Source organism: Cuculus canorus, chromosome 7 (assembly GCF_017976375.1).
Source record: "Cuculus canorus isolate bCucCan1 chromosome 7, bCucCan1.pri, whole genome shotgun sequence".
In the NCBI taxonomy this organism is placed as follows: domain Eukaryota; kingdom Metazoa; phylum Chordata; class Aves; order Cuculiformes; family Cuculidae; genus Cuculus; species Cuculus canorus.
In genome coordinates this window covers 17,714,009-17,739,024 of record NC_071407.1, presented here as the reverse complement: position 1 = coordinate 17,739,024, position 25,016 = coordinate 17,714,009, and the positions used below count along the sequence as shown (strand labels likewise).

The 25,016-nt window shown below is 35.9% G+C and overlaps 1 protein-coding gene across 5 annotated transcripts in view; it reads left to right on the top strand.

Annotated features, from left to right (window-relative positions):
- Positions 1–18,218, top strand: part of PCGF5 (polycomb group ring finger 5) — a 67,668-nt gene extending 49,450 nt beyond the window's left edge. For 4 of the 5 annotated variants that reach the window (XM_054071656.1, XM_054071655.1, XM_054071653.1 and 1 more), the window contains 5 exons: positions 1,690–1,838; positions 3,187–3,285; positions 4,618–4,707; positions 6,615–6,674; positions 8,563–18,218. In XM_054071656.1, the coding sequence (XP_053927631.1) occupies positions 1,690–1,838; positions 3,187–3,285; positions 4,618–4,707; positions 6,615–6,674; positions 8,563–8,610 (446 nt within the window). In that variant the 3' untranslated portion in view covers positions 8,611–18,218. The remainder of the gene's footprint in view (positions 1–1,689; positions 1,839–3,186; positions 3,286–4,617; positions 4,708–6,614; positions 6,675–8,562) is intronic. The other variant, XM_054071658.1, reaches the window with a different exon arrangement.
- The last annotated feature ends 6,798 nt before the right edge of the window (positions 18,219–25,016 follow it).

Sequence of the window (25,016 nt, the reverse complement as noted above, 5' to 3'; positions counted from 1 at the left end):
TGTGTGTGTACCTGTTTCCGGATTGATTTTATAATCGGAAATTTGCTGATTTCCCTAGTTCTCTAAGTGGTTTGCCTTTCAAGACTTTTCAGACTGCATAACTAAATCTTCCTCCATTACTCAGCAATGATAACTGTTGAAAGTTGTGGATATGTTTGCATGGCTGAAGAATCTGTGAATCCTAGGCAGACTCGTCAGACAAATGCTTGTAGCGGGTAGACTGCCCCTGCTTGATTAGAAGTTCACTCACTAGACTTTCAGAAAAAGCAACTAAAAAGTAATCTGTAGTTTGATACTGTAAAACCTTTACTGAGATGATAGGAACAGAATGTGTGTATGATACACATTGAACTAAAGTATTAATAGTTAGCAGGGACTTGTGGACGAATCTTTTCCAATTATAAAATAGTTCAAATTTGTATGAAGTAGAAGTAATTGAATGTACCTTAAAACTCATCTTGAGTATGTAAACTAAACAGAATGAACTAATTACTGCATCTAGAAACTTAGGCATAGTTTGATAGTTGTTGAAGTTTTCATTCTACCTTCCTATCCAAATTCTAAAACTTTAAAAGTTTGTGGTAAGTGTAGGAAAACATCAGAATTAGATCTGAAAGTTTTTCAGGAAGTGCAAATGTAGTTTATTCAAGTTACTTGTGATAAAGTTTTATTCCAACAGAGAGCAGCCTTTGTTTTAACCAAATATTAGTTGAGGTTATGAAGAAAACAAGTAGGGTTATTGTGTACTGTATTCCAGATCTGTAAAAAATGACTCAATTTTGTGATTCATTGTATGGTTATTTACATACGTTGCAGCCTTCCCTACATGTACATCCTGGTCTTAGTATTCAGGTGTTCAGCTATGCGAATACCTTTGAAAACTGTAGGAGATGTTACCTTTTCCACAGGGCTAGATTTTTAAACCAAAAATCAATAGAATATGTAACAGTATCAGTGAAAAGACATAACATGGAATATGTGATTGTATAGAATATACGTGCTCTGCCAAAAAAAGTGGACTATTCCTCTTTTCTCATATTTTTTGCTTTTTTAAAGGGGAATAAGGTAAGTGTATGACAATTTAGTTATAAAGTCTTTCTGGAGAGAGGCACCTGGACTTTTTAAAATGACCAGATAAAAAGTGGATGAAAGTTGAGTCTTATCTTTCCTTAGTTTACTTCATGATAACTTATCAGAGACTTTCCTCAACTGGGTTATTGTGGCACTCTGTTAATATGAATTGATTAGCCGTGTTACTTTGGTACACAAGTGTTGGGATTAGTTATTCCACTGTCTATTTCAAGGCGTTATTTTTGGCAGTGAATTGCTGCACCACTGAGTAGGTTTACATGGTTGTGTGATCTTGATGCATACACAGTTGCAAAGTTTTGATCACTGAACACAAACAGAAATAGACAGCCATAACCATTAGTTGTCCACCGGCCTAAATATCTTCTGTCACTTGGAAATCTGTTGTTTACGTATTACATTAAAATTTCAGTAGTAAAAGTTTATATTCAGATATTTGTAAATGGATCAATTTAAGAATGCACAGAATTAAAATTGTGTATGTCTAATTGAAAGAAATAATATACTCTTGAAAATGGAGTATTACTTTAAATATGTTTGTTGTTACTATGACTTTTAATTATTTTTACACTTAAATAATACTATCTTCATATTTTACAGATGAGAGCCCAAAAGCTGATAAACCCAAAGTAGATGAGGAGTGTGATGAAAATGAAGAAGATAAAGACTATCACAGGAGTGACCCACAGATTGCTATCTGCCTCGACTGTTTACGCAACAATGGGCAGTCAGGAGATAACGTAGTCAAAGTGAGTAGTCGAGATAATCCATGATGCTGTTATTGTTGACAGATTAACATTTTACAGGAACCAAATCTTATTTTATAACCATTAACAGTAAATTTTAATGTGGTGACCTCCCCTTTACACTTACTTAGGCCTTTTGCATAGACATTCAAATGCATCTTGGAACTTTGTAAAAAGTACAATTCCATACAGAAATTCGTCTGTGATAGTGGATTTCTTTTTTGTGGATTATGATTTTGTAGTGTACGGCCTTGATGGTATATAACTGCATTAGGGGACTGATTACCACATACCACAGAGATACTCAGGAGGGTAGTATGTGAGCTGCCGCGCACTCTCAGGATTCCTGCTTTTTACCATGCCAGCAAAAACCTGCTTTTCAGATACATTGTGCACTGAATGACCGGGATCCTGATCTTCTGAGCTGTTAACCTGACAGGTCACTTCCATCTGTAGAATGTGTAAAGTAATACCTACCAACTGCTCTGACAAGAGTTAGGGGTATTTGATTTCAGTTCCTGAAAGGAAGATTATGTAATGGTATCAAGTCTAGAAGAAAGTGTTTAGAAATTCTCTTAGATTTTCACAAAGTTTTATTCAGTTACAAAGACGACAAGAATTAAAAAGCATTAAAAACCATTGTCTAATAATACACTATGTTTTGTGTGCTACGTTACATGTATAATTTTGGAAGTTCTTACACAGTGAGAAAGTTTTGATTGTGCAAGTAAACATATGTATGTGTGACCACTGTTTGTTTATGCTATATACAGTAAGAAATCCATATCTCCCATCACCACATAGGTGTGCCAGGTTTCCAGCTTTCCTATTGAATCAAAACTATTAGGTTCTGGATCAAAGAATCTGTGAGAATAGATCACATCTCAGGTTTTGGAGCTTCCCTGTATTTTACCTAGATTATCTGAGGATATTTTTACTTCCTTTTTCTCTCAGGGGCGTAAGAAATTCTAAGTAGTGGAACATCTGTTTGACCACCGGTGTTGCTGACGCAGATACTTAGATTATCTAATTTCTTCTGGGTTTTTTAGTGACTTTGGTGTGTTGTTTGTTTTGGTTTTTTCTTTCCTCCCTTCTGTATCTTTTGGAAATTTCTCTAACCAGAGATGAACTTGTTTGTCATCTTGTAAATGGTAATCTTGTAAATTTTGTCATCTTGTAAATTTTGCAGAACAGTGAACAAAAATAAACCTGTGGTGCCATTGTGAATTAGAGGAGAGTGCAGTAAAACTGGTTACTGGATGAAAAAAGTATGAATTACAGCTGTCCTTTCACTGAAGATTGCTTACATGCTTCAAAATGTATTTTTTCTGTTCTGTTGCTGTTGCTTTAGGGTTTAATGAAGAAATTTATCCGCTGTTCTACTCGAGTGACCGTGGGAACTATCAAAAAGTTTCTCAGCTTAAAATTAAAACTTCCAAGTTCTTATGAGGTGAGTTTGAAAGAAAAATGCTGGGGTTTATTTCCCTGCAAAGTACTAGGCTTTTATGAAATGTAATCCTTTTGAATTCGAGGAATAATTTTTTAGACCAATCACCAAGTACTGTTCAATATTCCAATTTAAATTTTCTGCCCTTAAATGAGAAGTGTTAACTTTTTATCACAGTGACTGAAGTTGCTAATCAAGGAACTCCTACAGTTCCAGTAACTTCAGTTTATTGTTTTCTTGTGAAGGAACAGTTACACATTAGGCTTTGGTAGTTTTGTGTAAAAAAATAAATTACTAATAAGTCACTTAATACAATTTTGGGCTAGTAGCCACTGGGGAAAAGAGACATCAACTAGACATACAACAAATTACTCTGCATTTTCTTTAGATTTGAGAAACTACCCAGTAATTATGAAGAAGTAAGGAGCAATACCATGTCTTTCAAAATGCAGATACTTTTCTTGCGCCTTAGCTCCAATTAGGTGGAATTTGTTGGAGAGAGGGTCCTTGCTCCATGAGTGATTTCATCTTGGCCAGGACTGTTCCCTGAGGGGACTTCCTACCACAATAGAAGTTGTGATGCAGGATGGAGTTGGGAACTGTGATATTCCTGGTTCTGCTTTCCCGCTTCACAGGGATACAGATAGGGATATTGTAATCACAGGGATATAGTCTTTTCCAGCTATAGTAAGGAAATACTTTACAAACATTTTCAGTGGATGGTAGAAGTAAGATGCTATAATACAGTTTAACCACTCATTTTTCACAATAAGATCTTTTTTTTTTTTTCCAATTTTGCCTTCAGTTAAGAAAAAAATTGTTTCTATACTTAGAACTACATTTTCCTTGTAATTTATAGTTACTTTAAAAGTATATTTAATTAGTTTATAATATATATTTTTATAATATATTTTTTTAAATGAAAATTACAGTACTTGTTTTTAGTCTTTGGGTTTGAAAAAGCACTCGCATAGCAAGAAGGCCTTCAAAATACAGCACAAGGCTTTATCTTCAAATAGATACCATGTAGTGTTAATAAATACAGGGATTGTTTGTCTGCTAGTGTTTTCCTTCCTAGTTTAGCACACTTTCTTCTGTCCACACCTCAATTGAAAACCCAAAAGTGAAAATACAACATAGAATACTCCTGTTAAAAGTAGCAGTATAATTGACTGTCAGTATACTGTGTTTGTACAGGTTTGATATACATGTCTGATAGAGTTCTTGCGTCATGATAGGAGTTGAGGGATTAACTCTGAGATTCACTTGAAAGTTCATTTAGACGTTAAAATTTTGCATCCCTTTGTCTTACTGTTTGTTGTATTGTATTTTAAGCTGGATGTACTATGCAATGGAGAGATCATGGGGAAGGATCATACTATGGAATTCATCTACATGACAAGATGGAGACTAAGAGGCGAAAACGTAAATGCTGTTACATTATTAATAAATGATGTTTTGGTGTGTTTATTATAGAGAGCATGCATACTTTCACAGCTTGGTCCAAAATATATTCTGACCCTTCAAAAAACTTGTGTTTAGAAATACATTTTGCATGTATTCTGGACTTCTTCTATTAAACCCTATAAGTGAAGCCCTGCAGCACATGTATTGTGTAGAGTCTGAAGCTTAAAAATAGCAGGTATACAAAGTTTACATGCAAGTTCTGCTGAGTTTTAAGTCGAATATCTGAAAACCCAGGCACTTGCTCTTTTTCTCCAAATTTGCTTTCAGTGACCTTTTGAATTACGATGCTTTGGGAATCTGTATCCAGCAGTTCTTTATTAAGTTTTATTCAATCAGTAAACTGAAAGTGACGCTGAAAAATTATAGTAGAAAGGTAATTGATTTATTGTTGTTTCTCTTAATACTGCACTCATATTTTCTAGATGTGCTGTGTAACACTAACATCCTGGTAACACAGCTAAATGGGTTTTCCTTGCTGCGTGCATATCTTTTAGAATTGCAATATTTAACTTTATTGAAAGACGTTTCTTTCCAGTCTGCTATTTGGTTTGATTTAGTAGCCCTTATATTGCCTGTATATTTAAGTTTTTTTTGTTAGGAGTCATATCTGGTTTTATTTCCTTTTATACCTTAATTTATGCATGACTGTTGATGATTCTTTGCTGTTTATTGCTTTGTAGTATATACAGATTTGTTGTCCATCACTACCAGTGAAGACTATATTGGAGCGCAGCTAGGGTTAAACACTTAACATATGTTTGTGTACTGATCTGTAGAAAATTCCAGACTTACTGTACTCTTTAAGCTTCCTAGTACTCGAAATAAAAAGCAGGGGGCATGGACAGAGAAGACAGAGGGTTATGAGCACTGTGGAGTCAACAATTCACAAGTTTCTTGTAGTTTTACCTTAATCTGGAGGAGGAGGGGAAGGATAGATTTTGATAGGAATTATGGCATTTAATGTATAGGCCAGTATTCATTAAATTTGAAAGTAATATTGCACTGAGATTTGATAGCTGAAATCCTGATATTGCACCAGTAAGGGAAGTATAAATGGTATTTTTTCCAATATTGCCTTGAAACCAGTGGTGTTTGATTTGCCATCTTACATTTTTGTTAGCATTGGCCATGCTACTAGGAAATGTTGAGGCCAGCAGCTTTAAGTGATAATGAAATTCTTTCATGACATTTAATCCTTCAGCCCTTGCTTACAAATGGACTTTTGGCAGTTTCATTGGTTTGGAAGCAACAGTAGTTATCATTTTGACAAAAAAGGACATTATTTGTGCTGGTTAAAAATTTTCAAACATCTCAGAAATATAGTTTTTAATGTTAAGTGAATATAAGAGTTGAGAACTCTTGTTTAAATTTGTAAGTTGTGTTTACATACAGGTAGTGTAGTCAGGTATATGTTCGTCTTTTCCTTTATGTAGTTCTAAATCAGTCCTCTGAAGTCAGAATAAAGCCTGTAAAAATTACATTATGCTGGTAATAAACCAAATAACATCTGGACTTCTATGATTTTATTTTCCCTAACTGTTTTGGGTCTTGCTATAAAAGAGAAGTTGCGATAGTAATTAATTATCTCTTCTTTTGGATGAAGATGAAGTAAATCCATTACCTGCATCTTTGGTGCTATTCACCATGAGCTTTTACTGGACACCTGTAAACCTTAAGTGAGGTAGAGTGCTAACAGGAAGATATCAATTTATTCATTAGAGAAGCCTTTCCTGTTTAAAATAAGTAAATTAATATTAAGCTTTACATTTGGAAATTTAAAAAAGACAAAAAAAGCATTAAGTGGTGAATGTGTATGTCCAGCTGTGGATGCCTCTTATCTGATCAGAAAATCATCTCCTTCGCAGTTTCGGTGCCAGAACTGCTCATCTTCGCAAGTCAGCTCACAGGATGGCACTTTTTATCAGGTAAGAGGCACTCACGATGGTACATACAAGTCATTAAGGTCCTGTCAGCACTTCGGTTGTACTCCGAGTTGTGGAATTTTTGTAATTCGTGACTACGAAATGCCAAAACTCTATGAGCAAGGCCTAAGCACTTTTGTTCATTCCAAGAACTTACTTTAGAAGTTTGAAATGATCATAGAATCATTAGGTTGGAAAAGACCTTAGGGATCATCCACTCCAACCATACCTGTCTACTACATAGAATGATAGAATCATTAGACTGGACAACTTTTTTGATTGAGCAAAAAATTGAAGTTAATTATAATAATAGAGGGTTACTCACCACTACAGATGTGAGTGACCTACTGCAGTCATACCTGCTTCAATTAATGTTCCAGCACAGTGCATTTTATTTATACTGTTTTGTGATTTTTGTTTGCAAAAACACTGCCCCTCGCTGGTTTATATGGCAATTTCAGTGAGGTGACTGCTCTGTCTCTGCTTGTGTGCACTTCCAACTAGATTTGTATACTTTTAGAGACAATTTATATAATCAAAGTGAAGAACATGTGAAATAGCATTTAAATAATATGGCAGTCCTATCCTATGCAAAAAATCAGACACCAAGTAATTTATGATACTACAAATGTAAGTTGGTTAGTTGCACATACAGACTACACAGGGTGCTCCACGTCTTCTCTCCTCAATGCTCCTGCAACTGTTGAATACTTCTAGGTTTGTTTTGATTTCCCTGCCCTCCAGTTTGGAAATCTTAAGGAAGTACAATCATGTTTAGTTCCAGTGATCATTTCACTACTGTGGCATGGGAAGTTTTATTAACCTGTATAGGTCTCTGAAATAGTATCCTTATTTTTTTAGTCACTGAATTTCATCTGTATTGCATTTGAAGGATGCAGTAAAAGAGTTCTTGTTTTAATGATAGCTTCTGTAATAATTCTTTATAATTCTAAATTTGCAATTAAAAAAGACTTAACTTAGGTACACTTCTCTGCCTTGTGGCAGAGAGGTAGTTAAGACCATACAGTTGCTGAGACAGTAAGGTTTTCCTAGGTTTTATGCTACAGAAAACATGCAGTACCCTACTGAAATTAAGAGGAAAACATCAGACTTAAATGAAGTGCTGGCAGACTGAAAAATTAAGACGTAGTAAAACAGAAATTCTGGCAAGAAATGCCCATGTATTCCACAGCACTTTCTGGAAACCCACATACTCTTGCCTCCCACTCCACAACAGTTTTGTGTGTTCAGGAATCCAAGTTGTTGATTTGCTTTCAGTTTTTCATAGTAAGAACTAATAAAAAAGTATTATCACTAGGTTTGAAGTTGAGGAGTTTGGATTTAGGGCAGAAGATAGCCTTCATCTCTCAGAAAATCAGCTGACAGCAAACTTACCTGATTTGTTGGTCTTTTATTTTCCTTTTTAATAGCAGAGTAGCCTGATTCCCATTAGCTAGTGTAGCCATGGAACCCCAGTATATATAAAAATCAAACAAAATTCATCATCTGTATATGGAGATTGCTTTTCCTCAAACACAGCAACACAGAAATGAGAGAGGTTGTTTGAGCACTCCAAGTATATATGTCATAAAACATTTAAATAATTAAATACATAAAAGCAGTTATAGGTTTTTTATTTTAATGGCAAAGAACTGCAACTGACTGACTTAGAGATTAAATATAGATTTGAAGTACAGGTCTGGGTTTCGCTGGTTATATATAGAATTATTTTGTGTAAATAAAACTGGTTGTCATATACACACATCTTAGGGATAAGATATGGCTGTTCTTAAGGCAATCTTTAATTGCATTTTCTGTGATTTTTATGAATTATATCTTCATATTCTCTTGTCTGTTTTTGTTGCTGTTTTTCTCTTGCTTTTGTTTTTAGTCTTACCCTATGGTACTTCAGTATCGACCTAGAATTGACTTCGGTTAGACCAAAGGGCCAGACCCCAGAGATGAATCCTGCACTATTTGTTTACCCATCGACAGATTGCACAATGAATGGATGTGCCTGGATTAGGGGGACACAACCAGATTTTCAGCATGCAAATAAGGACTTTGTCTTTCTTAAAATTGTCAGTTGCATCTCTGTTGTTTCTATTAGAGCAAGCCAAGTGCCATTCTGCTACTGAAATGTGCATAAGATATTTGTGTATCTTACGAGTGTGCTGCAAATCATAGCCAAAATCATGAAGTGTACAGTCAAGATTCAAAAGCTATGGAATATTTTTGCTTGCGTGGTAGAAATTTTTTCTGGTCCTACTATTGATTACTCTAAAAAACGGCAGAGTGCTCATTCCATTTGGTGTTGCAGTTTCACACACTTACTATTTTACTGAATATCGTTGTTTAAATCATAGAGTACTGTACAAATAACTAAGGATTATATCTTGAAAGTATTTTGTATAGAAAATATATTTAGAAAAGTGGTGATTGGGCCACTACCTTTCTCTTGATAAGCTTCTCATGGGTCCAGGTATAGCTCACTCATGAGTGTGTAACAGTCTTTTTGCCGTGGATGAAGATTAATTACCCTTAACAGGAGATGTAGAATGTGGCAATTCAAAACAACAATTTTAAATCTTCTAAAGAGATTCTGCTAATATTGCTTAAAAGCATCGCAGCCTTTGTGATTGCACTTTTCTATGTTTTCCCTAAAAATTGGAATTTGGGATACAAGCTATTTTTGGAAAATGGCTTCTGGTCAGATTACATTTCCTCTAATATAGCCTTCATGAAGATGAAGTTGAAAATAATGTAAATGTCTATGGAACAACTACATTTCTCTATAAGATTACAACCAACGCAAATTTTTACATAATTATTGCCTTTTGTAGTAAGCATTTCCTTTAAAGATTGGTTGGAGGTATATAATATGCTAAGACAAAAACAATATATAGCTTTAATTCAATTATATATCTCTTCTGACTATCTGGAGTTTAGAATTCACTGTAGAAATGTTCATTAGTTAAAGTCGCATCGTAAAATTATTTCCATAAAATTAGAGGTAATGCAATACTGAAGATAAGCAGTCTGACCAAAATAATTGTTCAGGTCTTCTTTTTCCTAAGACCTGGTAGTGTTGGATAAAGAGTGATTGTTGCCTTAGGTATTGCGAGCATAATGGTTCTAGTATAAAATGTTTATTGAGGTTTCTGGTAATGTTGCAGGGAGCATAGTAATGCATATGTTTTCTGTAGTCTTCTGTTGTCTTTGCTCTGCTTAAAAGTCAGTTGAGTTTTTCACTTCAAATTTTGTGAAGATACTTACAGTTCAGTGCTTTTATGTAATTTCTACTTAATACACACCTGTGAGCATTGTAGATAACTATTTACTTTCTTATGCCTTTTGCATACAGCAAAAAGGAACCAAATAACTAAAGAGTGAACTAATCATAAGACGAAGTGACAATTCTGTCTTGGGATCAAGTGTAACAGCTAGTTGCAAGGCTCTAACTCCTTTGTAAATTTTTGTTCATGTACATTAGTACGTTTCTGTAGGAGAAATAAGCATGTTGTGGATTAAATCTGGCCCCTTTAATGTTAGTAGGAGTTCTAACATTGATGACTTGAGGAATCCGTATATAGTTGGGTTGAATTCTACCATTGTACTCCAAAGCCCATATGACACAGAAATAAAGATGCTGTCGGTAGCAGTCTGTTTAGGAAACCTGCCATTGCAGGTCAAGGTTGCACATATTGTGCAGATGCCAATGAACCTGGGGAAGCAAAGCGTTTAGGAAGCTGCTGCTCCTTTCTGCAGGCATAGTGTGCTGACTGGTATAGGGACAGGTTTTGCATTGCAGCGGGAAGGGGTGCACGTGCTGGCTGCAGGAGGTGGTCGTCTCTTTGCCCACCCAGTCTGTGATGTGCTACTTGACAGAAAAAAAGATACTCCGTGTAGGGAGGGCTCTTCTCTGCAGAGTCGCTAGAGGAAAATAGATTCTTTGTGTATATAGAAGTTCTCCTCATGGAGCAGCTTGGAAGAGCAGAGCATGCGTTCTAATTGCAAATCATTCTTCTCTTTAGTGTATATACAGTTGTTTTCTACGGTAGAAATAGGTTATGATTTGTAAATATTTACATGCACATACAAATGACACCTTACAGTTTTTATATATTTCACGTGTTTTTATACCAGAATTTTCAATGTAGTATCACTTGAGATAAAATGCATGTCTCAGTTTATCACAAAACTAACCGCAGTACTCTTAAGCAAAATTTCTGCTTGATTCAGGGGACAATTTTTTTTCTCAACAGCTGCACTTAACATTTTACCAAATTTGAACAGATTTGTTTTAAAAAGAAAAGAACACATTTTTAATCCATTTTCAATTATCTTGTACAGAAGTTTGCATTCACCTAACAGGACCCCCTGAAATAGGACTACTTTGTATTCACTTCTGAATTAAAACTGATAGAAGATTTGACTGTTCAGTGACTTTCTGTGCTCACAATTCAGAGAACCATGAATTTCCTTGATCAGAATTGGACATTGGTGTAATTTATGGCATTTTTTTAATGCAGATTACAGAAGGCAATCTTCATTTTAGGCATGGAAATTACTGACAGAAATGATTTAATGTTCCCAGCTGAAAATCATGGCATTAAATGCATATGGTCTAGCCACCTACACTTTATGCATTTCTAATTTGATGGCACGGTACCTGAGTGCTGTTTTAGTTTTAATAGTTTTTGTAGCGGTGAAGTGTCGGTGAAATACATATCTTAACTGGGCAGCTTGTATAACAGGCATTGCCTCTTTTACAGGAAGTTTCTCTTCTGTATCGTATGTTTGTGCCATGTGTCTGCAGATACATGTATCTAATTCATTTGTGCCAATTAAGAATATCTGAACAGCATAGGAATACAAGAATGCGTGTGCAGATTGCTGTGTGCCAAAGATGGGGTCAAGTGAAATGAGTACCTAAGCATTCCATTAAAACTGCACCATATGCCATCCTAGAGCAGATTACTGTATACAGTCGCACCCTCTGAGCATTTACATGACAAAGTGTCACCACTGCATGTTTGTAAAGAATAGGAATATAAAATAAGTGTTGCTGCCTTTGTGCTTCTTTGTTTTTCCTGTATTGGCAGTACCTAGCTGCAGAGGAGTAAGACCTAGAAAGTTCCACATTAGTACCTAACCTTGCTGCCTCTTATTTGGTGCTTTTTTTTTTTTTTTTTTTTTTTTAAATCCTGCCCCCAAGTGAAAAACTTGTATCTGCTTTTAACTCTGGGGTAACTTTTCTTAAGCATAGCTCTATGGTGCGTTTGTCTGGTAACTAACTGTAAGCTGGAATTAACAAGCAAGATCCTATAATATCTCAAATGATAAGGAATTTGGATGATCGATCAAGAAATGTATCTTCTGTCATGCATTACCACGCTGCTGGTAGCTAAGGGCCTAGTCCTGTAAATGTTTTCTTTATTTGGATTAAATACCAAATAAGATTACTACAATAATCCCGAAGTGACTCGTCACTATAGCAGGTACTGTTAATATGAAAGCTTCTAGGATTTGGGTCCTAGGAGTATGCAGCGCTGTAAGTATATTGTGCGTACTTGGCTAGCTTGCAGTCATTATGCAAAGAAAACTTCTAAAAATATTATTTTGACTTTACTGAAAATGTTATATAAAGCAAAGTGCCTGATTATTAATACAGAATACCTTTCAAGCCCATTATTTGCATTTGGCAGGGTAATATTTGCTTCTGTATTTTATTTGTGGCCATATTATTTTCAGCAAGAATATTTTATAAACATGCTGTATTGAGAAGCTTTCTTTCGTGGGAAACAAGCAAAGAAAGAAATGTGTTCTGTTAGATAATTTAAAAATTTAAAAACCTGTCTCAGTAGAAACTATACTAAAAGAATTACTTTCATATTGAAATTATTTTATTTTCTACACGAGGAACCCTTGAATTCTGGGTCTTGGTCTGTTTTCTTCTTACGCCTAAACAATTTTAACTTGACTTTTCTCTTCTGCAGTTATCAAAAGCAGTTCCAGAAGAAAAGAAATTGATGATGTTCCCTTTAGATAGAATCTAGGCTCTTGCTTTCCACTGCAGACAAAGTGATGGTCCAGAATTCCATCTCACCTCTCCTGTTTAATTGTTAGACTTGTCTTTGTGAGAAAAGTAAAAATTTTTCCTTCTTTTATTTTTTTTCTGAAATAACAAAACAGGCCAGGGTTTAATCCTTTAATTGAACCAATCACCAAGTCGTATTGTTCTGCTTCTGGTCTTTTTTTCATATTTTCATGTTACTGAAGAAACCAAGAGGCATTCACTCCCCAGGAAAAAGTATTCCTGGGAAAATTTGCAACAAAAGGAATAGCATCAAGCTCAGCCAGGTAGAAATACTGGTAGAAACTTCTGGTAGAAATACTAGAGAACAGATAGTTGTTCAAAGCCAGTCTTAAATCTCAAAATAAACACTGTTGATCGAGGGGCTGCATAAAATACTGGTCAGTTACATAGACTGCCCAAACTAATTTTTAGCCTGGAAAAAAAACGAGGCAATCAAGACTTTTATGCCTATCTACAGCAAGTGTATAAACATAGAGATGCTTAAATCAAGAGCTAGGTCCAGTTTCTTCACTTAACCTAGGCAGGTTGAAGACAACTATTTGATTCCATTGAAAATGCATATATCATGCAGGATATTCCCCACTCTTTACTTCATGCTATGCTGTTTCATTATTTATCTCAGTTAAAATGTCTTTTTGAGCACCCTCTGTGCTGTAATTAATTCTAGGTTCTTATGCATCCGTTGCCTATTCCCATACCCCACCCTATTTATGCCTGACAAGTAGAAATGTTAAGGAGTTCTAAAGGAGAAATTGCACAAGAGGAATCGGCTCGTAGGTTTGGTTCATCAGGCAGCTCTCATGGATTTCAGCAAAGTTTTCACAGTCCTGCATTTTGAATCCTGGAGAGACAATTTGAACAAGGTCGTGCTTCCACAAGTTGTGCAGCTAAAGACGTTGCTTGAGGAAGGATTGCAACCTACTAGAGCATGTTCCAAGATTAAATCTAAGACACAAGGGAGTTGATTCACCCTGAAGAAAATGTGAAAAGCTTGCAACTGCTCATTTACCACTAGTTTTATTACTTGTGAGTAGTCAGACCTCAGCAGAAACATCTTTCTCTAGGAGTGTTCTACAAAAGATGTTTTTATAATGGTATTTCTCTTCATAGCAGATCTAGCTGTTGATTTTTATTTCTTTTTTTTAAAACTAGTGTCTACACTGTCTGTAGATCAGATTCTAGAATAGGAAATTGATTAATTAATGAATTCTGGACAGATTTTTCCATTCAAGGTATGTGCCATAAATCATCATTTGAATTCAGGTAGCTTGCTATTGCAGTTAAGATGTTATTTCATTCTCTGTTAAGCAGTTTAGATCTATACAGTTCTAGAGCGGGGCGGTGGAACAAAGAGCTCTGTAGACAGGTGGAAATGCCCAGGCTTCCTTTTGTGCAAACAGAAAGAGACACAGTTGTGTAGGCTCAGGATGAAGGCGGCATTCTGGAATGAAAAATGTCTACAAGTGGAAGGTTTTGTCATTACTAAGTTTAACCAAAGAGAGGCATTAGTTTGACTTTGCATGTTTATCTAAACCATTAGGCATACTTTTCTTTGAAGTTAATTTTACATGAGTCTTTAGGAAATGCTTCTAGCAAGGTTTAGTAACACAACCGTTGACAGGATGAGGTGGACAGTAGTTACTGTGCATTTTCCTTTTTTCTTATGATAGCGAGCGGAAAGCAAGGTAAGAGTTGAGAGCAGGTTGCTATAGAATATATAAAATTGCTGCAACAGTAAAATGTTTGTGCTGCTAGTTAACGGACTGAGGGTTTATATTACAAATGAAGTTGTAATAAAGATGTTTATTAACAAAGTGCAAGGCACATATTTTATGATGGTATTCTACTCCTAAAATTCTCTTTAGTATTATATAGAGTATAGTCGACATTATTGCTGTTGTCTCATGAATTTTGGTGTGGTAAAATGAAACATGCTCCCTTTTTACTGAAAAAAATATCACTTACAAATTGATTTAAAATTACTCTTTGTTGTTAGATATTTAGTTTGTTCATAAAAGAAGTTTTTTTAAAAGAAACTATTTTTATGGATAATCTAATTGCCTAGTAGTTTTAAGGGACCTATTTAATACCAAAGGTAAAACCACCTAAAACTGACTTGGAGTAAGGCACTGATGCTTTTTCTGGAGTGCAGTGGTCAAGAGTTACACCTGGAATCAGTCAAGCTGAACTTAACTGGTGGTACCTGTGTCACCAAGCTAAAGGGTTAGGCACATCTAGCAGTTTCCACAACAAAATAGAAAAGGAAAAAAACAACAGGAGTAGCATAAAGCTGAGTTAGCAGACCTAGAGTAGCTCTTTCAGTTACAGCTCATGTTCACAAAGAAAAGCACAAAGGTTTGCATTACTGATGTGTCTGCTATACCTGGCCTGTGAACTAATGAACAACTTCAGTGTGTTGTCAATCCTGTAAACCTTCCAAAGCACAAAATATTCACCAAGCTACTGTTGGAGTTTCTAGTTGTAGTTCAGTGATATTTTGGAGGGTGGAAAGGACAGACTTTGAGGCTAATGAGAAGATAAGAAGTATGTTTTACAGATTTTATAGATATTTTTTTAGCAAATGGCGTTGCTGTCCTTGACATGACACCATTGATTAACCAGAAGTCAATTATTTTACTTGTGTAGTATAAAATAGAAAGAATAAAGAAATCCAAATGTCTTGATATTTCCTTTCCCAGCATAGTGATTAACTAAACTGGAAAGTAATAGGACAATTTAATTATTTAGCTGACTGAAATAATATTTCATTCTAAAAACTTACTGATCATATATTTTTCTCAAATACAAGCTTCTCAGTATAAACATGAAGCAATACGTCATTTTTTCCCCTTATTGCAGACTTAATTATTGAAAGGAAAATATTTTACTCTTCTTTAAAATTAAGGCAAAGCCTGAATTGTTGGATGTTCCAGGCTACTGAATAGGCTATAAGGAGTTACTCTCAATGGATTTTTTGGGGGAAAGGGGGCCTAAGTGTCCTTATATAAGCTGTGATCCAAGTTAGGATATGAAAGGAGCCTATGGTGAGCAGTAATAATGTTCTAATGCTTCCTTGCATTTGATAGTAGTTAACAGTTTTTAATATAACAGCCCTCACAGTACTTAGGAGCTCATAGAACATATTGTGATGTTATGTTGCTAATTTGTTTTAAAATATAAAATGTTTTAAGCTTTTTGTCAAAAGTGATAACATCATATTAAAAATAAACCTTTTTGTGGTTGTAAAATTTAGCTTATAAATCATTCAAATTGAAGTGAAAAAAACACAGGTCATTGTTAATGACAGTCTATCCTACTAATAAGAATATATGTATTTTTGTAAAGGAAAAGCACTTGTAGATATTTAATCAGTCCGATATCTATCTATGTTAATGTTTTGAAAAACAAGAAGACAAAATGCTGCTTAGAGAATCACTTACGTATTTTTATTTTTTGTGCTTAAATGCATTTTCTATTGATTTATGGAATGTTTATTCTGTATGAAGCTGTATAGTTAGTACAGCTGGGCTAAATGCATTTCTTACCTTAACTTAATCAATTGTATCTGACTGATAATATATTTTCTGTCCATTCGGAAAGCTAATTGCAAAACATACTGGTGGTGCTGTTTTTCATCTTTGATATTAGCTTCATCCCATCTTATATCATTTTTCTACTTCATAGTAATTGTAAAAAATTTAAAAATTTTTTGTGATGTTTGTTTTAATTGATGTTTTAGGGTATATTTGTTTATTAAGTTGCATCTTATTGTAATTATAAACATCTTCATAAAATAGTGACAGAATTTTATGTACGGTTTTTAAAAAAACAGTTCCCTGGGTGAAAATATATGCCAGATTAGTCGAGTTTAATACTTACTTTCTTCCAAAGGAAACTAGTTTTGAGTCCATGCATGAAACATGATTGCAAGTTTCTGAGCATTCATAAAAATAGTATTTCATTCAGAATAACTTCTGTCTTGTAATATTGTGTGGATATTTGAAACCTCACCCAACTGTATTTTGATTCAATATAGTCGATTAACACGATTTCAAGAAAAAAAAAAAAAGTAAAGCAAAGAATTTTATTGAAGTACAGTAAAAAGTGACAACCACATTTGTTTGTGGTTATTAGTGTACAATCAAAGATCTATTTACTGATTTCAGTGGGATTCTGCAGGGATCTGCTCTGTGGGCCTGGTGCTGAATTAAGCTCTTCAGCTTAACCTCAGTGGAGCTACTTTCTTTAATTATCCTTGTAGCTACAACTTGAAATGACCCAGAGTTCCCACTCACTTACTGAATCTCCTTTTATGATGGCTAATGTTGTTTAAATTTAATCTTATTATGTTAACCTTCCCATAAGTAAATAAGTTTTGCAGTGCTGAGCGTGTATGCTAGCAGTGGAATTGAGTGTTATAAACTCAGCTAGCTAAATATCTCAATAATTGTCAAAGTAGGGGAGAATTTAACTCAGACTATAAATACATGTAATGCCGCAGTCTCAGTAGTACGCATGTTTCACAAAGTACTGTAAGTAATCAGGTTTTGATGAGTTTTATTATTTGAATATGGTCCATTTTTATAGTTCTTGTTAAGAGCTGATTTCTGTATGAATTCATTTGGGGTTGACATCTCAGGGTCCACAACGCATTTTAAAACCTTAAATCCATTTGAGCTATGAGTGCAATACCAGTATTGCAGACTTGCGTCTTTTAAAGAACCAAATATGTTGTGGTTTGTAGTATTTTAAAAAGCACTGTAAATTTTACCCAGTCTTACCAAAGCAATGCTTTTTTTAATCTGTGCAAAAAAACCTTTGGAGTTGAGCATGGCCCTTGAAAAAATGAGACACTTCTTACTGCGTTAGCACGAGTGAGCGATTTTCCACTTAGGGAGGGCTATTTCTGCCACGGGGTGGGGAGGGTGAGCAAAATCCCATGGTCCTGCCTCTTGGTGTTGACTGAAGTGTGCCTGTTTGAAGCTGCATCTGTGTTTGTAAGCAAGATTTGGTTTAGAACAACAGCTCATGTAAATGGACCTTTTAGACTCTTGTGTATAAATATATCTGATATGTAATGAGATTTCTAGTTATGTAACTACCTGTATGGCTCAGTACCAGTGATGTTAAATTGAGCGCTTCATGCTAATGTCAAGAATGTTCACAGCACCTTTATAACCGCTGATAACAAAAGACAATTTGGTCTGACCTGTATGCTGCAAGATGCCTCTAGCCCAGTTGGATTAATTTTATGAAAAATCTAGATGAGCAAGAAGTATAACTAATCTGCTTACTAGCACTGAATTGCTCCTTTCTCAAAGCAATAAATATATTCATGTTGTAACATCTGTTGTGCAGCCTACAATACGAGTTGTTTTGTTGCATTGTTTCTATATAATTTATTTTGTGCAATAAAAAAATCTCTGGTTTTATCTGACTTCTTTCTAATTTGTAACAATATTTGAGTTAAAACACTAGCTTTGCATCTTAATCATGCAAGCGTACTGTCAACTCATAGAAATGCAGAGTAGGAAATGGAATGCAGTAATATTTTTGTCTTAGAAAAATCAGAAGGTACTCACTTGGCCCAGTTTGTTCTCGTTAATGCCTTAGAGAGCATTACCATTCATTTTCATGGATGCAAAGCCTGCCTGACACTAAAGTTGACCAGATTTAGCACCACGTTTGTAAAATATAACCAGTTGGGTTACACAGTGTGGATGTGTTTGAGGCTTTTTTTTAAAATGTACATTTCAGTGCTTAACAGTCCCATAGAGTTTCTGCCACAAGTTTTTAAACCTAATTTCACTGGGTTTTGTCATGTCAGATTTTTTTTTCCTTTTTGGTCTCTCCCTTTTTGATTTTTTTCCCAAGTTAATATGGTTTCAGTAGTATTTATTGTTCTGCACACCTGCCTTCTGATTACCCTTTATTATGTTGTTCGGGTTTTTTAACCCTAAGGTAATGCAAAATAAATATGCACACAAGGTGGAATCTAGAGGATATCCTTATAATTGAGCCCTTGGTGTGAACTAACAGTCTCCCTACTGTATACTGAGTTATTGCAAAGAAAAGCAATGGAATGACAGGTATTTTTCAAGAAAACTCATGCCTTTTATCTGAGATGCTACTGTGAAACCATTGCGTGAGATCTGAGATGGGTTTCAGATTTGGAAATGATAGAAAGGATTGCTGATTAAACTAAAGGGACCCAAGACAAACAGCATTTTACATCCTCTTGTAAAATTCTTCTAGGTGTTAGAAGAAGACGATAACAGTTGCTTATGAACACAAAATATGAAGGTATATATAGGATATTGCAATATGTGCTTGGGATTAAACGAAACACATTTTCCATGGGATTCGTTAGTAATACCGCGTTTGCTGATAGGGAGGCAGAGTCAGGTGGCACCACTGGCTGCTGTGTAACCTGTGCAGCAGAAGCAGTGCAGCCTTACTAGCTTTCTTTGAACTCTTTTCATGTTGAATATTTGACCTCCAGATTTGTCAAATGTTGTGTACTAATACTTTCCCTTCTTCAGTAAGTGTTCTTAAGCCTTAGAATCACTTGGTGGGGGAAACCCCCAACTTTATGTAATGCTTTTGTGTCCTGTATGGAACAGAAACTGAATTGTAATGAAGTGCAAAATTCTGATTCTAGTTAGGGAGCGGTGTTTCCTTAAGCAAGATTTCCATATAAAATGTTAACGATTAAATTATTTTAAAGAATTACTTTGTTTCAGGTAGCTAAAGAGAATAAATATGGGGGGAAAAAAACATGCATAGTACTGGTAACAAATGCCTGATGAGTCATCAATCTGGATTATGTTTTATTGAAGGAGGAAGGTAGGTGGTATGCAAACAGCTGTTTACATCAGGGGCACGGCATATGAATTTCTCTGCTAGAACTGTGATTCAAATTACCTTCTATCCTGATTATTTTTTACTCTTTTATTCTAGAGGAGAATATGCTATGCAACATCATTACAGGCAAGAGTAATGTTTTTCAGAAGAAAAGTGATTTAGTAATCTAGTTTTCATTATAGAAACAGAAATTTGCTGGCAATATGTAATATGAGCACCTTGTTCCAGTGGCAGACTTCCAACATCTTCATTTGGAAAGACGACTGCTGCATTCATAATTCATAATAGCGTTGGCATCTATCCCATTAAACTAACACAGGAAAAGAAAACATTCCTATATTCAAAAACACTCTGTTCATCTTTTCTAAACTATTTATAGATGAAGTTCTGTCCTTTCCTGTGGTACACAAATAACTACAGTGAATGCATTCATAGATGTGGAAGGCAATTACAATAGTGAATCTAGTCTTAAGAAAAGATATACTTATCAGTTTTGGAGACTGTTTAAATTCTTTGGATTTAGTTTCATCCTTTGGTTACTGCAGATGCACACACAACATGTGCCCCCATACATCAGTGCCCTCACAGACAAGTCCTGCTGCCAGTAGTCTCTACAGATTTTAATATCCTAGTACATCTGTAGAATAGACAGGGATTGTTTATAGCCAGTGTTCTTCCTTGAATTTTTCTGTCCATGTCTTTCTCAAAAGTGGTATGATTTTGTCTTGACTGCTTTCTAAAAGGTGTTCTGTTCCCACGCTTCTCCCTCTTAACTACTAAAAGTAATGCAGACATGAATAGAGCGCTCTGTGTGCTCACCATGCCCCTAAGCTGCACCCAACATTTCTGATGGTTATAAGAAGTGGGCTCAGGAAGTTCACTGCTGCTCCTGTGCTTTGCTGGTTTACAACGCTGAATTTGTGAACGACCTGATGACTCATGAAGAACTCCCAGCAGAAAACCAGCTTTGAACAGCAGATCTAATAGTCTCTTCTGAGACAGATAATGCATGAGTCATGTTAAGAAATAAATTATTTACTTGTAATAGAAGAGGCTACTTGCCTAAGTCCACAGAAAATCCAGTGCAGTAAGTTGAATCCGGTTCATGTGAGCAATTTGACTGTCACCAGCCCTGATGTAAGAATTTTAGTATTGCAAAAAATGGCACTTCTTAGATGTACACTAGAACTGCCAGCATAGCTGAACATAATGGATTTCTTACTCTTTATTGTAAATCTTATTATATAACTGTCTTAGGTTTTATACTGCATATTTTAAATAGCTCCATAGATTTTTTATGGAGCAGCATCCAGAATTTACTATCTAGATAGCCTTCATTTTTTCTAAGTTCTGAAATGTATTTGAATCCATTAAAAAGGAAAGAGAAAGGGATATACTACCAATGGGTACCTCTTGGAAGCAGGCAGCATCCAGAATAATGTTAAATAGCAATTTTACAGATCTCTTCTAGACCCGTTCTGTTTCTGCAAATGTTCAGCTCAGATTGTTGTTCTCTGGTAATGAAAATCTCTGGAACAATATCAAAAAAAAAAAAAAAGGCATGGATCTGTACGGGTAAATAGTTCTGTAATTTGCAGCAATCTTTTCATGTTCTCCTAATTGCCAGAATCTTTCTTCTTAGAGTGAAAAGGTGCTTCCAGACTACCTTAGAAATAAATGGAAGAACATTACTAATCTGCTTAGGGTAAGCAATGTGTAAGTTGTCTTTCTAATTACGAATATATGCTTTTTTAGGAGCTCTCTAGTTAATAATTTGAAGAAATGAATGTGCATGTTCAGAGCATTACCTATCTAATTTGGCTTTTTTTTTTTCATTTATCCACAGACATGTAAACTCAAAATATTTGGTCATTGTGATAGGCTAGTGGAAAAATGTGTTAATAAAAGAATAAATAAACAAATAACGCTATAGCTTATATAGAGAAGTGGTACTACGAAGGATAAAATCTGCACTCTTCTTTATTTCAACCAAACACTGGTATAACTAATGTTCTGTAGTAGCTATGAAAACCACAAGAAATTGTGTTGCATCATGATGACAGCATGAAACCAGAGAAATTTTATGTAAATGCTTGACCCTATAAACAGGCATGTGTTTAAAGAGTACTCAGGTGTGTAACATGCAACACATGTACGTAGGATTTTAGTGATGCTGTTCCTGTATTCATAGGAAATATGAATTGGCCTACTGGTAGCATGTTCTCCATGTCTATCTAGAAAAAGAAAATTGCCTGGAAAATAGATGACTACCATGTCAAAGGAATCTGAAGTGCTTAGTAGGTTATGTAGATGCTGGAATGGCTTTGCCATGGCAACATGGCCATAGGTGAAAGCAGAATAGAGCAACTTAGCGCAAGAAAGTAATACTACATTCAGCTGCAACTGCAAGATAAGTTTTCAAGGTAACAGTAACGTGAAATCAGAATTCACCCTGAAATCTGTCCAGGTCTGTCCTCTGGCTTTGGAGAAAAGTGCCCAGGAGAACCCTTTCAGTGACTGCATGGGGTGAACTGCTTACCACCTGCATTCAGCCTCAGAACTCTCTTTATTTCTGCCTGCAGCTCCTGATCAAGGCCTATTTTATGGCAAACAAATTATCAGGAGTAGAAAAATGTTTTCATCATGAAACAGTAGGAAAATGCTTTATCACTGCGAGCCTTAATATGGGCTCATTTCCCAACATAAGGAAGCTACAATAATCACTGCTAAAAGAAGCTGAGGGGAAGCTAAATTCTTTTAAGTTACTCATAGTATCTGCTGGTTTTTTGAGAAGCAGACAGATGTGGTAGGAGAGACTACTTGTCTTTCCATGGCAGAGGGCTGTGCAGTCATTTTCTGTATTCCAGTATCTCCTGCTGCTCGTCACAGGAGACCACCAGCTAAAGCTGACATTGAATAGCCTGTAAGAAATTCAGTTCTCTTGTCACTCAATTGCACGAGAGCAGGTGAGGCCAAGACTTTCTGGAGATGTAGCCTCAAAGACAGCACCATGTGGGAGAAACTGCTGAGTGTGCCAGTGCAGGGGAACAGCAGACAGGCACCCCACAGAGCAGCAATGAGGCAACCAGTTGAGTACAAGGACCACAGCTGCATTGGTACTGCACTGCTCAAGAGATTAGCAGCTCTGTGCAATGAATGTGGAAACAGGCAGCAGATAGGCTGTGGGCTTTGAGCTGAGGTACTAGCTCGGGTCATTGCTAGCCAGGCTAGCTTTAAACCATGCTGTGTTGTGTACAATATGTTTGGGGGGGGGGTATATATATAAAAATATTTCAAAGTGTATTAGCTTTCACCAAGAAATATGTTTTTAATATTGCCCATCTTCTTAACTGCTGTGAAGCTGTGCCTCAGGTTAAAATAAGTGACCAGCAGATATGAGACGTGGTTATGTCTCTTAAATGTCCTTACATTTTACTACTAGGACGCTTAGTCCTAGTTCCAGCTACTGCTAGTGTTTAGTTACTATAGAATTTCACCTTGGAAAAAGTAGAAGGGCGTTCTAGAGCCCATACAATTACCATACAATTACAGACAGAAAAAAAGGTATCGTAGCCATGGCAGAAGATAGGCAGCTTCTTGGTGTGGCCTTCAGCTGAGACTGAGGCTGTGAAACCCAGTGGAAGACAGTCAATGGAGTCAAAGGTTTCTTGTTGCTAAATGCTTTGGGAGCATAGGTCATGGGACAGGAAAGTCACCTGTTATGAAGCAGCTATGTTGTCTTGTCTGCTTTTAGTTGCCCACAAGTAATGACTGGAATAAAGATACTTATTTGGGAGTGGGAGTGGTGGAAAACAATGTTGTAAATAGTGCACAGTTGTGAATATAAATAAAACATTCCTGTGAGGAAACAAGCACTAGATAGTGCTTCATACTATTAATAGCTTCTAAGAAAAGATACTGTGTCTCCAGAGCAAAAGCATAGTAGGTTGTAGCCTGCTGCTAAGAGAACCTGTCTTAATGTAGTCCCCACAGAGGCTGACGATTGTTTCCGTTTACTCTGTGAGTCAAATGTAGTTTTTTCCACTTCAGTACAGCATCAATTATACACATTTCTAAAAGCCTACAGGTCCAAGTGCCTCTACTGTAATAAACCACAAGGCATATATACATTTCTGATTTGAAATGAAGCTGAACTGAACCTGTATCTCTTCATGCATCGGTAATATCTAGAGAAGGAGAAGAAATACAGCTTTGGTAAGTAATGACCCATGAAGGTTGCATTAAGAATGTTCAAAGTTTCATAGATCCCTTCCAAGCAGCACTTTAGATGCTCCAGTTGTGCTTCTACAAAATTCAGAAAGAGAGGTGATAAGAAAATTTTCTCTGACTTCCATGAATATGTGAACGAGGCAGAAAGGCCCAGATGCCAAGCTGATTCTGAGTAAGAATGAGGAGTAGCAACACAGCACAGCTGATTGCTGTCAACAGAACAATGGGGGTGTATGCAAGGCCCAAGTTCCAGAGTGGGACACAGGGAAAACAGAAGCAGGAGGAAAAGTTCCTCCATCGCTCTCTGGAATCAGATGGATCAAGTCTTGTTTATCTTTCACCCACACCCAGTCTTTTGTCAAAGGTGGAATGCATGTGGAGAGTTTGTGCTTTTCATTTAAAGAAAAATAACTTTTTGACAATTTCCCAAAAGCCTCAGGCATTTTTTTTTTCTAAATATAATGGTAAAATCCAGTCCTGTGAGGCCAGAAAGCAAAGCTTCTCCCTTAGCACTGAGAGACCTTCAGCAGCATGAAGAGACTGGAAATGTGATGGTAGCAAAAGAACAGAGTTCTGTGATTGGAAAATGTGTTATTAAATAGAAAAAACTAGAAAATATTTAAAAAATAACTCACTGGATTGTGCATCAAAGTAGAAGCCAAGGAAAGCAGAATTAAAAAAAAAATAAATCTGGTTTATAAATGTTCTCTGTGTTCATTATTATCTGGCCTTTTTCCTGTACAAAGACAATAGTTGCGCACTAAGCTATTAGCCTGGAATTTACTGCTGTTCATGATCAGTCAAACAGCCACTCCCTGGATTCAGATGTGTCCAAGTCAGGATTTTGAACTGTAAATAATACCTTTACAGTGGTTAGGCGAAAACTAAGCTTAAAGGTAAAAGACAGCTGCTGTAGATCAGCTGTAATAGCTGGGGAGGAGGTGTTGAGAGTTATCTTAAGGTTTGGAAACTCCACCTGTGTGTAGTCTGTCATCAGCCCTGACCTTTAGGACCCTGATGTTAGTGAAATAGCATGACTGCTCCTCCAGGCAGGATGACACACCAGACACAACCTTGCAGCTCTAGCTCTCTTATGTGATAAAGATTTGTCGTGGTTTAGCCCCAGCCAGCAGGTGAGCCCTTTTTCTTAA